The 16,534-nt window shown below is 34.8% G+C and overlaps 2 protein-coding genes and 1 non-coding gene across 5 annotated transcripts; 1 reads left to right on the top strand and 2 right to left on the bottom strand.

Moving 5' to 3' along the window:
• Nucleotides 1–244: 244 nt before the first annotated feature.
• Nucleotides 245–6,447, bottom strand: LOC108224725 (uncharacterized). 3 transcript variants are annotated; one of them, XM_017399431.2, is made up of 5 exons: nucleotides 5,177–6,447; nucleotides 3,253–3,388; nucleotides 2,221–3,126; nucleotides 955–1,899; nucleotides 245–662 (listed from the first exon to the last, which is right to left on the bottom strand). In XM_017399431.2, exons 1-4 carry the CDS (start codon nucleotides 5,995–5,997, stop codon nucleotides 1,003–1,005), a joined length of 2,760 nt encoding a protein of 919 aa, XP_017254920.1. In that variant the 5' UTR covers nucleotides 5,998–6,447; the 3' UTR covers nucleotides 245–662; nucleotides 955–1,002. The 3 variants fall into 3 exon arrangements, with proteins under 3 accessions (XP_017254920.1, XP_017254921.1, XP_017254922.1); XM_017399432.2 differs by having other exon boundaries at nucleotides 977–1,899; XM_017399433.2 differs by having other exon boundaries at nucleotides 955–1,896.
• Nucleotides 6,448–7,694: 1,247 nt separating this feature from the next.
• LOC108224276 (chaperone protein dnaJ A6, chloroplastic) lies at nucleotides 7,695–16,339 on the top strand. Its single transcript, XM_017398805.2, has 8 exons — nucleotides 7,695–7,846; nucleotides 8,581–8,697; nucleotides 10,763–10,904; nucleotides 11,038–11,095; nucleotides 13,746–13,788; nucleotides 14,898–14,946; nucleotides 15,026–15,106; nucleotides 15,210–16,339. Exons 2-8 carry the CDS (start codon nucleotides 8,591–8,593, stop codon nucleotides 16,044–16,046), a joined length of 1,317 nt encoding a protein of 438 aa, XP_017254294.1. The 5' UTR covers nucleotides 7,695–7,846; nucleotides 8,581–8,590; the 3' UTR covers nucleotides 16,047–16,339.
• Nucleotides 16,340–16,450: 111 nt separating this feature from the next.
• On the bottom strand, nucleotides 16,451–16,534 carry TRNAM-CAU (transfer RNA methionine (anticodon CAU)). Its single transcript is given in 2 exon segments — nucleotides 16,451–16,486; nucleotides 16,497–16,534. It is a non-coding gene; the product is annotated as a tRNA-Met (tRNA).

Below are 16,534 nucleotides of genomic sequence, written 5' to 3'. Positions count from 1 at the left end.
AACGTCTGAGACCAGATTCACCAGTTTCATCTACCTGCTTTTCAGCTTGTAAGAGAAGAATCTAAAAATTCTCTTCAATCTTCATTATTTAAAGAGAATAATGTTCCTCAGATTACCTCCGGTGAGTAACAAAATGAAATGACTACGTATTAACACGCATGTAAAAGTAAAACAAATATATATCATTCTCACGAAAATCACTGTCTAAATTAAATATATCTATAAAAAAACTAGCTGAGGGATATTCACCAGAAAACATTATATTTTGATGTATATGTAATACCTCCACTGTTTACAAAAGTTGGACTTCGAAAGCATGAGTAGGCCTGATGTGCATCAAAGCACCATACCAAGACCAGGAAGTACGAGAAAACTCTAGGTGTAGGCTAAAAGATAAGCTCTGTTCTATTTTTCCGGCACCAACTAAACTGCTTATACACAGATCTGATCTTAAGCATCATGACAGAAATACATGAAACTTCTAGGTCTAAAAGCTCTGTTCTATTTCCCGGAACCAGTTGATCTGCTTATACAGTGTAACAGACATGATCGCAAGCAAGATTTCATCGCATAAATTTATGGTGCAGTTGACAAATTCAGCCATCAATTTACTGCAACAACATAAATTTGTACTGCATTTGATACATCCGATCATTATTTCACTGCAACATATGAAAGAGGAGCAAAGCAGTAAGTATAGATTTATAGTCTAAAGATGTAAGAAATTTCCTAGATTATCAATTTCATTTTTTTTATATATAGGCAAGTTCAGCTCCAGCCTTCTGCATTTCAGAGTTGGGCAAATTTGCAATTTAAACGAAAGAAGCGACAAGATTCTACTGATCAATGTTCTTGACCATTTATTAAAGAAGTATGTGGCTTTTTCACTAGACTCGCTTTGCCAAAATTTAAAAAATGTAATATGAGGTAAAAGAAAACATAATTAGCAAGTACCTGGTCCTAGAGGAAGCCTTACCAGCAATATAGGAAGCACTGCAAGGATCAGAAATCATGAAAACCATTGTCAAGATGCTTAGAGATTGTAGCTTTGCAGGTTGGGCACATGAAACCAACTGATTCTGAATGATCTTCAGATTCAACAGTCTCACGAGTGAACTTTTTTGCACACCATACACACACACTCGTAATTAAACACACATCACTACTGCTTAAAGCAAAATCTGGTTCAACGTCTTCCATCCCTACATTACCATCATCCTTTAACACAACGATTCTGGGTTCAACTTCTTTAATCTGTGCATCTCCATGATTGTTCAACACAATTGTTTCTTCTTTAGTGCCTTCCATCTCTAAATTGCCACTATCGTATAATACAACAATTTGAGGTTCAACTTTTTCAATCCTTGCATCTCCATGATTGTGTAGCACAACTGTTTCTTGTTCAACGTCTTCCATCTCTACATTGCCACCGATGCTGGCAACAACTTGGGGTTCAACGTCTTCAATCCGCTCATCTTCGTGATTCTTTAACACAACTATTTCTTGTGCAACATCTTCCATCCCTACATCGCCACCATCGTTTAACAAAACAATTTGGGGTCCAACTTCTTCAATCCTCGCACTTCCACAATTAGTTAAGACAACCCTTTTTTTGTCAACTTCTTCCATCTCCACATTGTCACCATGGATCAACGCAACAATTTCAGGTTCAACTTCTTTAGTATCTCCACAACTATTTAACAGGACTGTTTCTTGTTCAACCTCTAACGTCGCTGCTTTGTTAGGCAACTCCATGGATACCTGTGGCAAAGATACTGATTGTGGACCATTAACAAAACCATCATTTAAGGGTTTTATTTTATCAAGTCTCAACTCCTCAGACTTCGAAAAATCGTCATTTATTTGACCAGCAGAAAGCAATTTCCTCTCTTTTCGCTGCTAAAAAGAAAACAGATATCTTACATCACACAACAATATTTATGTGAAGCTTTACAAAGAAATGATCTGTCTAACATACTCTACATGTTGACATGATAATTTGGCACAAACTCCGCAAGTACACACACACACACACACACACACACACACACATTATTTGTTTAACCAAAAAGTCAGCTAAATTAATCTATGATATTTGAAATGATTAATACATTATGCTGCAGATTTTAAGGATATGTGAGTAAACCTTAAGTAGCACAGACACATATCAAGGCATTGGAAACTCTACTGTACCACATACACCACGGCATGTTTCATTACCTTGTATGATAAAGGCTCAGCTGCAGGATTGCAGTGCAATGACTGCACACAGAGTACTGAAGAATCCGTAGCTCCCTTTTTTGCACCGACAATTAGTTTATTTGAGTCATCATAATCTACTCCACAATTTCCCTGCTCAGTGCTACGATAATTTTTAGATTCACCAAGCTTGGGATGATCCGAAGTCCTGGTGCACATGACATTGCCATTCCCAATATCAGAAACACCATTTATTCTTATAATATTCTCATCTGGAGTAATATGTCCACCATCACGTAGCTTCATCTTTGGGGCCAGAGCTGACGTGGTCTTTCCAGTTCCCATTTCAGTGAGATGATAATCCAAGCTCTGTTCACGGTCAGAGTTGGCCGCAGAGATATCTGGGTTAAGATTGTTGGAAGACGAACAAATCCAGGGTTGTCCAGTTGGTTGGTCCTTAGAATACTCTAACATAGAATGGTAAGCAATCTCTTCCACAGCACCCAACATAGAAGCCCTCGACAGCAGCCCATTATCTGATGGAGATTCAGAACTCTTCTGATCTGTTATTTGAACAGGTGATTCTTTAGAGATTTTTGTTTTGTTGTTCAAATGAATTCCCACTTGAGCCTCATTAGTGCTCCTCTCCTTCCGTTTATATATTTCATCATCAATAACCAAACCACTCCCAGCAGATTTGTCAAGTGTGTACATTCTAGTGGTATTTAAGTGAACTTCAAGCATATGCTCAAAATATTTGCTCTTTTGTTCGAAAGTCAATTCACATTTTGAGCAATCAAAAATAGCACGAATTGGAACCTCATACAATTTTTCCGTACTCAAAATGTTATGTTCTATGACATTTAAAGATGAACTGGGTATACTATCCACCTGCATGTCACTTTCCTTATCAACAACACCTGCATGCTGTTGAAGATCTCATAAATACCTTTTCCATTACATTAAATAAATAACAAACAGCTAGAAAATTACTTTAACATCAATATAAGGACTAACAATGCAAATGAGGTAGACACTCGTATTTTTACTCACAGTTATGGAGGCCACATTGCCAACTTGTTCAACATTTGCAGCCATCTGATCAGTCTTCTGGTTATCTCTATCTCTAAAATAAGACTGCAGATACAAAGAAGCTTCCTTGCAGGACACAAAATGTTCTCCAACAGGACTGCATCATATCAATCGAAAAACACTCAGTTGCAGCAAGCATGAAACAGGATACAGATAAAAAAAGAAATACGTACACAGGAAAACACATTTCATAGATAGAGTAGCAGTAAACGGGGACTACTCAATATGAAAACTCTAATTCTAAACCATTAGATGATAAAAGGATATAGAGTTCAGATCAGTTTTGATAATACAAAACTAAATTAAGTTTTTTTCTTATAAATAGTTCTTACGTTCTCATGAGAACCAAAAGACTTCACACACACACACACACACGCACATATATATTTGTGCGCGTGTGTGTATTTAGACTATATAAGCGCAGCTCAGATAAACAACACTACCAAAACTAAGTAGATGCGAATGAACAGTAAATATACCAACACAAACTATACAAGCTCCACCAGATTTCATTATTCAATGAACAGATACAAATATGGTACATAAAAGACCATTGAGAGCAATATTGTAAATTAATATAATTAAATAATCTAGAACAGTAATTAGGCAGCTGAAAAGTTGGTTCACTAAAAGCTTTATAAACTCTTAGTAGTAACAAAATAAACACAAACTAAAAGAGCTACAAGTATGCTGACTCAACAATATATTCTTTACTTAAATGTATACAACAATGCTTACTTGTTACATCTCTGTGACTTGCACTGAAAAATAATAGAAGTATTCATATGCAGTCAAAACTTCATAGGTGAAAGGAAAATTTCCCTATGGCTGGTCCAAAAAAATAAAATAACAATTCCTATATGGATGATGTTTATTTAAGTGTTAAATTCATATATCAAAAAGTAGTCTGATAAAACAAACCAGCAATATCAAGAAAGATCTTAGAACAAATCAGGAGTGAATACAAGCAACAAATTGTGCAGATCCAAAATTTTGAAGCTTAATATTTAGAAAGTTGGACTAACAGAGGTCACATAAACAACATACTGTATGAATTTGCATGCTGACATTGTACCTTTTCATAAGTAAGGATATAGAGTAGAGTCCAAAGTGACATGGTAATAGTATTGCACTTAATTATTGGATTAAAATAGGTCCAGCCTGATCCATAGGTTACATATTCTTTCTGCGAGCAGATCTATAACCGTTATAATTCCTGCCTTGCTGGCTTTGTAAAAACTAGCAGCCATAGACACTTTCTCACACAAACTTATACACAAAATCATTTTCTTTTATGAGGATTAGGGGGTTGCAGACATCAGCAGATGATTAGTGTGCGCAACCTACTTTATATAGAGATGGAAAAGACAAAGATATTGTGATGGCAACCTACTTTATATAGTGATGGAAAAGAAAAATCATTTTCGTTTATGAGGATTAGGGGATTGCAGAAATCTTAACCTTCTCCAGAACACATATATTATAAAAGGGACAATCATATATACTTCTTTTTAATGAGGTTAATGCCAAAAGAACCTATACTGAAAGATTTCACACGACAAGTCTACACAGTTAAGATTGTATGTAGACTGATGACCTCATATACTTCAACACTATGTATAGTGAATGGAATCCATGTAACCAAAGGATAAATGTGGACGTCTTAAACTAAATTGCTTCGTAAAAACAGAAAACAACACTATCATCAATCGATAATCGAATTTGCAAACTCATTTTAGTTTATCATCCATTAACATGTAAAGCATGCACATACATAGTTGATAGTACACGTCCCATGCACAAAAATATCAAAACACACATACAATATATAAACTAATGCAAGCACTTGAAAGTAGCCTCACAAGGATATCCTAACAATCCATACCTTACATATCTGCGACAGTAAAGTGAAACACATCCATTTCGCCTCCTCAAACCAAGTATAATCTTCCAACCAACAGGAAACTTGTCACCAAATTCACTAGCATCCACAAACTTCCTTTTCTTTCTCCTACTACACCATTTCCCATTTAAACCCCTCAAAAAACCTAACCCATCTTCTTCAGTCCTTAAACCCTCGGTCCTCTTCTTCAATTCCTCGCTATAATACTCATCTGAATCGCCTAATTCTTGAAAATTAACTACCACCCCATTTGAATTCACATTCGATAATTCAACCTCCACATCACTCTTACCTCCACCCCCTCTCTTTCTCTTCCTCCCATTCCTCTCATCCTCATACACAACAATTGCACCTGAATTACTCTCAACCACTCTCTCGGGGTTCGACAACTCACCAAAATTACCTTCAACCACTCTCCCAGGGTTCAAAAACTCACCTGAATCACCCTCCACCACTCTCTTTAAACCCGAAAACTCCCGCTCTTGATCACCAAGAAGGTTCTTCAAATACCCCACAATGGTTCTATCTTCTACCTCAGCAGGGTCATGGGCCGGACCACAATGGTCGGAACTAAGAGGTTTAGGTGAAATACGGCGCCGGCGATAAGGCCGGGAGTAGTTCTGGCGTGCAGACTTGTTGAAAATGGAAGGATTAACAGAAGGGGTAATAATATCATTGCTATTATGAAGCTTAAAAGCAGAAACAGAGCATAAAGAGAGAGTGTGCAGCTCGGATTGAGAGAGGTCAGATAAGTTAATTTCCGGCAGGGATTCGAAAGTAAGGCCGGTGGTGGCAGACACCATTTTGGGCAAATTGTGTGTGAAATTGAGTGTGTGTTGTTTTTTAGTAATATTTTATAGGAAATGCGCACGGTGTGGAATGTGAGTGCTCTACATACAACTACAAGGGACTAGGGAGTGTGAGACGGGGATTTTGTATGTAGGAGGAAAGATAGATGGACCAGACAGAGAGATACCGGGTGTTTTATTACAGCCACCTCATGTCCGATTGTATTTTTTTTTTTTTGCTAAGCATGTCCGATTGTATCTCATTGGGAAAATGCTAGGGACCCCAAAAAATTGTCCCAAATTTTTTTCCCAAATGAGGTGTCTAATCCTGATTGGTTGCATTTACTCCCAAAATAATGAGGCCCCCTTGTAGATTCATTCATCACCCAATCATAACTCTCCACTTGTTTGCCACATCATTTGGTAACAATTTTTGGGAAAATCTTTTGGGGTACCTAGCATTGCTCATTTCATTGAGCGTTTGCACCGTATTTTTTGGTCTAATGTGCTTTGTCAGGTCATTTGATTTTTTGACGCCCATTCTTATGTGGATCGTACATTTAAAATCATTATTTTTAATATTTTTTTAAAATAACAGTGTATGATTAATATTATAATTTAAAAAAAATTAAAAATTATTCTTTTTAACTAAACAGTCAAAAGAGTTAGAAATGTGTTCTAAAAAAAGAGACTTGTATTTCAAAATGGAGGGAGTAACTCTTTTATAAGTTATTTACTCTTTACAAAACATATGTTCCGAATTATTTCTTACGGATTTTTTAAGACGTCTCTCTCAATGTTTTATTCAAAATTTTATAAAGATATTAAAATTGTCTCTGTTCTCTTGAAGTAGCGTCCTGTTATCTGAGGGTGGTTTTCATCCTGATTTTTTCTTCTTTTTATTGATCTTAATTCTTTTTTTTATAATAATTTTCTAATTTATTTGTGATTTGTTTAGTCTATTCTGGTGTGATTTGGTTTTTGTTCAAGTTAATTTGTTGTTCATCATAATCAGGATCATAATGTGTGGGATTTTCATACTATTCAGTGACATAGATTCTTATGATGATGTATTTATGGTTGATTGCTCAAAACAAAAATTGAAATATCACATGATGCATATTTTCAAAAAATCGTTTGATTACCTATTCAAATAGGAAGAGTTTGTTCAATTTCGACTATATATATGAATGTCCTGTGATTTTTTATTATTGAATTGTTTTACTTTTTCAATTTTTTTTATAAAATTAATATCAATCATTATTTTCATTTATCTTTTGAGTTTATCATTTAAATATTCACAACTTCAATCATATGGAAGGCAAAGGATGTTTCTTCAGAAATTATTCATATACTTGAGAATGATAAAAATTTATGAAAGTACCTATTTCTTTGGTAAAAAAAGTTTACATGAAATTTCAAGGACAATAAATACATAAAATTTTTGCTCTCAATGAGTTGTTACGACGACCAATAGTGGTTTTTTTTGTCACATACGATGACCAATACTTAAAAATGTACCGAGATCGTTTTTTGAATTTTGTTAATTGTCATAAATTTCTTCGGATCCGATTTACAATTTTCTTTTCTAAAAAGACAAATAGAATATATTTAATGGTGTGAAAATGCGGTTGCAGGGATATTTCCATACAGATGAGCGCACAAAATCAAGAACTCCTGTCAAGTCCAAAACTATACTTCAGGTCACAAATATTGATTTATACATACGTGTCTGTGTATCTATAATATTCCAGAAAATTCCTCTTTTCCATCTGGTGGGAGTCTCTTGTTAAACCCAATCACTGTCTAAACTACCAACACTCAACCTCACAACACTTGCTTCAATCCTATTCTCATTTCCCAGGTTTGAATTTTTTTAATTCTGTCTTAATACTGTATTTTAAAATACTCTACTTTTCTTGATTATACATTTATAATACCCATGTTTTAGACCCTTAAATTTAAGCTGCATAGTGTATGTTCTATTCATTTTGGGACTTGGGAAATTCAGTTTTCATGTAAAAATCAAATCTTGCTCACTTTCTTGTATTTGGTGTGTGTATTTGTTAAATGGGTATGGTATATAATAATGTAATTTAGTGGGAATTTGTCATTTGAGTTGGAATGATGCTTTAGGGAAGATTAGATGCACACTTTTGCAGTTACCGAAGGTTTAAATATTATTCTGTCTATTGTGATTTTGTTGTTGAGCATCTGAATTTCGTGTGGAAATAGCTATAAGTTTAAATTTACAGTCTGAATTTGCAGTTGAAGCAAACAATTAAATATAATCTTTCTCTTTTAACAATCTGCTGCTGCAAAAGTTTTATTGAGGCCAGTGTTCAATTTTGGAAGCCAACCATCTTAGATGTGGCCTTGATAGTTCCCGACATCGATAGTACTTAATATCTTCTATTACCATACTTTTTGGTCTGATTGTACCTATATTCAGTTAAGGGGATGGTAATCCGAGTCCTTTGACATGATTAGCAAAAGTTTTGCATACTATCGATTCCCAGCTTACAGTGTTTTTTTTTTATATTCTAGTTTGCAGAAGACAGGTAAAATTACCAAACTTTTCATTATGTCTCTTTACAGATCATATCAAATGGCAGTCGTTCCTTGTGGTAGTACATGGGTGGCTCGATGGGGAGGGCAACCTCAGTTAACTATGAGAGCTTCTGCAAGGAGCAATTTATCGGTATCTTCACATGAGTGAGTATTTGTTTCAAAAAATATGTTTGTTTACTGTCTAGACTCTAAAGGATTTTAGAACCATGCTATTTTTTTGTTCTGCACATTTTTTCCAGTTGCTTTTGTTTTCTTACATCTCTTCGGTGACTTCTTTCGTGCAAATGAAAGATATCACATGTTAGGGAACAAAAAATGTCATTGCACTGCATTGTCAATACCAGGGTTGTAGAGTTGTAAATGAATCTGATGTAAACACTACTGTATTTGTGAAGAATGGAAAAGTTGACATCATCTTTACCGATTTTAACTCAAACATGCTTTCTTTTAAATATTTGGTTGTAACCCCCCATTAATAAAGTCTGGTGTTCGATTTTTGGCAACTGGAATAGGTTGCCATGTTATTTATTTCATTAGTATGCAAATTAATTACAAATAACCTATGTTTGCATAGTTATTACAATTATTTTATTGCAAAAACATATATGTTTAATCGAATAATGAATATATAAACTAAATACACAGAACATTATATACAAAACAGTATTTTGAAAATAGGATCACAAATAATTTATTAAACATTATCGAGCTAAGATCCATAATCGGAATAAAATGACGTGTTTTTATAAATAGAATTTTACATATGTAATTTATAATGGGTTAAAATAAATATTGATTTGTAAAACTGGAAAAAGAAAATAAATTCATTATTTGAGTTTGATGTTTCCAACTGAACAAAAAACCAGATTATGTCATTTACCTTTCAATTTTTGTAAATTAGGCCCATCCATTAAAGTCCGATGGTTGGATGTCAATTTTTTGCTTACTTAGCAGCTGACGGGCCTCCTATCTAGAGGAGTGGATGACTAATTATTATTTTATTGGGAGATCAATATATGTTATTGCATATATCCTTAATCTTCGTTGTTTGGATTCTTTGAATTTTGATTAGTTTATATATATATATATATATATATATATATATATAGAGTCCTACTCCAATAGAAACCAAATTAGCCTAAAAACTAAAAACCAATTTCTGGACAGTATTTTATCACTATTTTTAATTACAGATATCACTAATTTGTACATAACATATCACTAATTTATATATAGCATATCTCGCGGATATAAATATATATATATATACACATATATGCAACGTATATGACCATCATCTTCACCCAAATCGTGATAATAGACCTCTTACCACCATTACTAGACGTTTCCATGACTTGCCACCATTGTCTATCATCACCAATAGTCACATACACTTTCCATCATAACTTACAAAACTAACGACTACTTACCATCATCATACAACTTCTCTTGCGGCTTCCTACCGTCAAGAACCTTCCTACGGATTAAATTGATCATCTATAATCGATTATCAATAGTTTAAATTAGTAGATTTTCTCAATTTTGACAATAAAAATCGCTGTTTACATACTGTATAAAAACAGTGATTAGTGCAGTATAAATTAGTGATACCCGTAGTTATAAATAGTGGTAGGGAAACTGGTTTCTAGTTTTTATTTTAAGAGTGGTTTCTATTTGATCATGAGCCTATATATATATATTGTTATCTTTGATTTTTAATTGTATATAGAGTTAGGGTTTATAATTGAGGGGATCAGGATGTGATGGGTGATTGTGATCTATGGTATTGCAAATGGTAATTTTGAAAACATGGTATTACAATTGGTATGTCGGCTCAAGTTTAAGTACACATGATGCACTTTGCTCATAATATTTCACTAAAATTTAGTAGAGCTTTATAATGAGGCAAGCTAATATGTGTTAGATATCTTGTGTAAAGAATGTAATAGGTGTAAAATACTAGAAATGCATTTGTGGTTAAAACCTCAAAGGTTTGTCTTTGAAAGGTTAGAGTCACTGGATTTCAGTAATGAATTCAGTTAATTTATATGGGCAGTGAAGTGGCTTGAATCGTTTTTTATAGACAATATCTTAAATCACTATCTGTTGGACTTTGGGTACATTATTTTTGCTGTGCAAATTTCTCCCACTACACCTGCACTCGTTCTTGCTTGAGGTGGCATATAATGTTTCTTTGTTTTATGTGTAGCTTGTCATCAAAGATAAAAGCACTGGCCTCTTCTGGTTCAGCAATGTTTTCTCATGCTCCCTTGCCAGCATTATATAATACCAGATTATATAATAATTCCTCTCATCAAAGGAGAGCGCGCCTTGTTGTTAGAGCTAATAGTGTAAGTTTTTTACTTGTTTCTTTCTTTTTTCAAGTCAAGTATATTTGTGTTTATATATTTTTGGTTTGTCTATGTGATTGACAAATTTTCTAGTGTTTGAGGTCAGTGCAATTGTGTTGTTTGTATTATGCAGGATTTTTATTCTATCCTTGGTGTATCAAAAAATGCCAACAAATCAGAAATTAAAAGCGGTATGTTTAACCAATTCTTTGCTATTAAAATACATTTAAATATCAATCAGTTCCACCATAAGTGTCGATCAATGGCCCTTATTTTTGTATAAATACAGAAAGGTGACATGCAACCATTACTTGATTTACGTTGTTTGCATACACTTCGGTGAAATTACTTTGATTGTCAACACATTTTTCATTCTGCACATTCTTCTGTAAATGTCATGTCATGAGATCCGGCTTTGCAAATAATGGATTCAGATATCTAAACTTCCCAGCCAAAATTGGTTACTGAAAACAACGATTCATAATTTACATGTACCAGGATACTATTACTAACTCCCTAGATCCATGTATATCATTAATTTATTATAATGAAATTTTAGTCACAAATGCATCATTTTATAAAATTGATATTGAAATATACCATGTCTAGCTTGCAAATGGGGCCTTAGCCAGTGAATTACTAGTTACAAAAGCTGCATGAGGAAAAAAAAGCTGGGGGATGGCTTCTCAACCTCCCGTATATAAGCTCAAAATAAGTTCAGCTGCTTATTTGTGTAGTCCAAACATTAGGGAAAAGTTGGAACTACTTCAAAGTAAAGAAAAGCCCCATTTTTCTGTACCCAAACACCCACACAGCACACTATCTTGTTTGATCCGGGAGTACAAATTACACAGTCGTCTGACCAATGGGTGATTAAGTTCTTTTCTTGTCTATGAACTTTGATCTCACTTTTCATGGAGAAGTATATATTAGGAGTTTAGGAGATTTAAATGTTATTTCGTGTTCCCATTCAAAATTCTTTAAGGGAGAAAAGACAAAATTATTTATACCATTGTGATTAATTTATAGAGATGTTTGGTTTCTTTCCCAAGCATTCCTCGAAGATTTTGTTAGCGAAGTTGGCCTACGTCATTAAAAAGATTTTAAAACATGTCTGTGTGAGATCATCGTTTATGTTAACTCTAATCTATATGAATCTCAACTCGAGAACACAATTTTAAGGTAGTAGCTCAATTAGTATAATAGTCTCAATTAGTATAATAGTCGTTCTGTGAGCAGTGTCAATATAGTTGATGTTATTAGCACTTTGAGGGCTTATGATGAACTTAAGAATATAGCCATGACCTTGTGGCAATGAATTTCATTGCTCCCCTCCATTTTCGTCATATTTCGTGATTTCATATATTCTTAACCCAAGTCTCTCTCGTTACCCTATCTTTGTATCTCACAAGACCCTCTCCTCTCGTAACAGAAATATCACATATAATGTTATACAATTGTACTTGATACACACACACCCGCGCGCGCGTATATACAGGGTCCCACTCCACTGGAAACCTCTTTAAAATAAAAACTTGAAACTAAAATTAAAAAATTCTAAATCGCATTGAAATATAGCTCATATGGTATGCATATCGATGGTTGGGAGATGAAGAAAAATATAGGGAAGTCAGATTTTAAAAAAAGTTCACCGATTGACGGGAAAAATCAAATTAGAAAGAGGTGATTATGTAGGATCACGTGTGAGAGGGTGTATTTTAGTTGTGTGTGGTGACTTCTAGGGAACTATTAGATTAGATGCATCAAAGGGTTTAGATTAGTTTCTGGTTTCTATTTTAATCTTGGTTTCTATTTAATCATTTGCATATATGTATGTATTAATGTGTGTGTGTATATATATATAAAAGTTTTATGGAGACCACTATTTTATTGGAGATGACAGAGACCATACATTTTTTGCAAAAACGTTGTAAAATGTATTGTTTTGTAAAACATGTTCTATGAAAATCACTATCCCATTGAAAATCTTGCAAATTAGGTATATTTTGCAAGCAAAAATATGTTGTATAAAAGCACATTTAATTAACCCAAACACGTTTATTAAATTTTTAGAATTCTATTTTAATTAAAAAAGATATATCATTCTAACATAATCTTTTCTTCACAATAAAACTATATATTAAAATATATACGATAAAAATACAAATATTATAAGTTACACGTGCCATGCACGGGCTATAAGCTAGTATATATATATAGCCCCTGTGATGTACGGGTGACTTCAATATTTTTTGTTTTATTGTTTATGTTTTATTTTGATGATACATTTGTTCGAATAATATGTGTTTTAATTAATATAGATTTTAAATAATCAATAAACGTGTTTGGATTGATATAATTTTATAATGTATTTTAAATAGTTTTTTTACAGGGCACGTTAAATAAGTTTCTAGTAGTTAAACTCGTATATATCATTATAAACAAAATGGGCCCCAATGATAGATTTTAATGCGAATGGTTATGTATTCTAGTTATAATCACAAATACTAATTAAAACATGTTATAATATAAAAAGCCCATAAACCGGCCCAACACGTTATAGTTTAAAAGGCCGGTAAACTGGTCCAAATACTGACCTACCGCCAGCCCGATTTGCGACCAAAATATTAATTTTGGCTTTAATAGTATAGTATGGTATAGATATATTTAACACATGTATTATGTCAAGCAGTACATGACATATGATATTTTGTAGGACACTGATGCTGTGATAGGTTTGATTTCACTTGTAAAAAACGTGTTCATCTTTTTTAGTTAATAGTAATGGCTGTATGAGCCATTATTTGCTACACTTGACTGATTTAGTGTTCATGTTTTCAGCTTACAGGAAGCTTGCCAGGAATTACCACCCCGATGTGAACAAGTAAGTGATCTGTACTCTTAGATCCTGATAAAGGACTTTACTGGCAGATTAGCCTTTCTTGGCCTATCCCAAGATGCAGAGTTTTTAAGTTTCTTTTGCTATTGATCTATGATAGATGCAACCCTCCAAGCTATATTTATTTGGAAAACTAAGCAGGGGCCCTATATTAACTGTAGGGTGACCCCTGACCAATTGTGGTTGCATTATGCTACCAACGGAGATTACTACCTTATCCTCTTGATGATTGAAAGCCTCTGGCTGAATTCAAAGCTGATGGGCATTTTAGTTTTGTGGTTTGTGGTTGAGTGAGCCTAGTAGATTCTTGGTTTCTAATATGGTCGTTTCTGATGGTATCGGACAAAGCCTATTAGAATGGGAGCCCTGTTGTCCTATGCAGGAGTAAGTGTTGAACAATATCATTTACATGGCAATATAAGCAGGGTATTATAATCGAAATGTGTAGGTTGAAATTAAATCTAAACATGAAGTTATCTCTGTTCACCCCGAACATGTTTATTTAAGTATTCTGAACATGGTTGTCAAACTTTTAAAATTTAACATGTCTTTGAGTTTCAAGTGGCTTCTGGTGGGGTAATAGCACAGTAAGCCTTTATTTGAATTTTGACCCACTATAAGCATATGCCACTAGTTTGAGATCTAGGACTACTGTAAAATTAGAATCAGATTCGAATAGGTGTGTATCATCATATTTGGTTTATGAAATAAGCAGAAGTGATACTTTGTTTTAATAGTTAACAGTCTAGAGATTATTTGTTTTAGAAGTGGCAAAAACTCTAAACAGTTACTCATCTTGCTGCTCTGTTTATTTTATCATATTGTATCTTTCTTTTCATAAATTGTTAAATTTGACATATACGTTATGGTGCAATATAGAGTGATGCAATAAACTTCAACTTATAATATTATGTAATATTTAGTGCAAGATGGGTTTAACAGCAACAGTAGTATAGGGTTCTCTTCAATGAAGATTCCTTGGCCAGTAATTGTAGTGAGAGGGTTGCCCAAGCACTATTTCTGCAACTCTTTTCTTTAAACAATTCATTAAGACAAGTCTCTGTATTTTCTGAAGTCTAGCTCTTGTTATGCAGAGAACCTGGAGCTGAAGCAAAATTTAAGGAGATAAGCAATGCTTATGAGGTGCAATTTTGTTCAATATCCTAGTTGAAGTATTGCAGTTTTATCAGCTTTACGTTTTTAATTGAATCCTGATGTACAGGTTTTATCAGATGACGAGAAACGTTCCATATATGATAGGTACGGGGAGGCTGGGCTTAAAGGTGCTGGGATGGGCACAGGGGTGAGTTTTTTCTTCATTTGAAACTAACATCTCACGGAGGGTTTGATTATTAAAGGTTACTTCTTTATACTGTTTGTTCAAATCAATTGTTCCTCTATGACAGGACTTCAGCAACCCCTTCGATCTTTTTGAGTCATTTTTCGGTGGCATGGGTGGCATGGGAGGAAGGGCCTCCCAAAACAGAGCAATGGAAGGTGAGGATCAGATATACAATCTGGTTTTGAACTTTAAGGAAGCTGTATTTGGGGTTGAAAAGGAGATAGAAATAACACGACTCGAGAGTTGTGGCACTTGCAATGGGTCGGGTGCGAAACCGGGAACCAATCCATCAAGATGTAGCACATGTGGCGGGCAAGGGCAAGTAGTATCTTCAGCTAGAACCCCGTTGGGAGTCTTCCAGCAGGTAATGACTTGTTCTTCATGTAATGGGACTGGAGAGATATCAACTCCTTGCACCACATGCAGCGGGGATGGGCGGGTACGAAAGTCGAAGAGGATAAGCCTAAAAGTTCCAGCAGGAGTGGATGGTGGCAGTCGATTGCGAGTCAGATCAGAAGGTAACGCAGGAAGAAGAGGTGGACCTCCCGGAGATCTTTTTGTGATGATTGACGTAATGCCAGATCCAGTTCTGAAACGTGAGGACACCAATATTGTCTACACCTGCAAGGTTTCCTACATTGATGCTATCTTAGGAACCACCACGAAAGTTCCTACAGTTGACGGACCAGTAGACTTGAAGATTCCAGCCGGGACTCAACCAGGGACAACACTGGTGATGGCCAAAAAAGGTGTGCCCTTTTTGAACAAAACCAATATGAGGGGTGATCAGCTGGTGAGAGTTCAAGTTGAGATACCGAAAAGGTTAAGTGGCGAAGAGAGGAAGCTTATTGAAGAACTGTCCAACCTAAACAAGGGTGAAGCTGTCAACAGCAGGAGATAATCGAGAGGAGCTATTATTCTCGTTAATTAGGAATATGTTCTTGTCAGGGTTCAAGCGATGTGGCATTGTTGCTGTAAAAAATCAGATGTGGCTATTTACGACACTCTGTGACTGTGTGTCTTGCAGGTAGTGCAAGGGAATTTTTGAGAGAAATAGTATATGTATGCTACTTGCATTAAAAGTGAGGAGACAATGACATTCCTTCACATGAACTGTAAATTTAAACACTTAACATGACCATTGGCATGAATATAAATTCCCTGGTCTTGAGACACAGGCATTATTGATTTGTAGTGCTGCTAGTATCTCCTTTCCCCTTTGCCACCGCTTCTTTTTGACGCCATGTTTGATTGTAAAGAGTGAAATGGTAGATTTTTAGATAAAATGAAACAGTAAAAAGGATATGGGGTGAGAGAGGCTCGAACTCTCGACCTCAGGATTACTCTTTGCTATGAGACCTACGCGCTAGCCAACTGCGCCACCACCCC

The sequence above is a fragment of the Daucus carota genome, chromosome 6 (assembly GCF_001625215.2).
Source record: "Daucus carota subsp. sativus chromosome 6, DH1 v3.0, whole genome shotgun sequence".
Lineage (NCBI taxonomy): Eukaryota > Viridiplantae > Streptophyta > Magnoliopsida > Apiales > Apiaceae > Daucus > Daucus carota.
The sequence above is the reverse complement of the archived record's forward strand: the minus strand, read 5'-3'. Positions and strand labels throughout refer to the sequence as shown.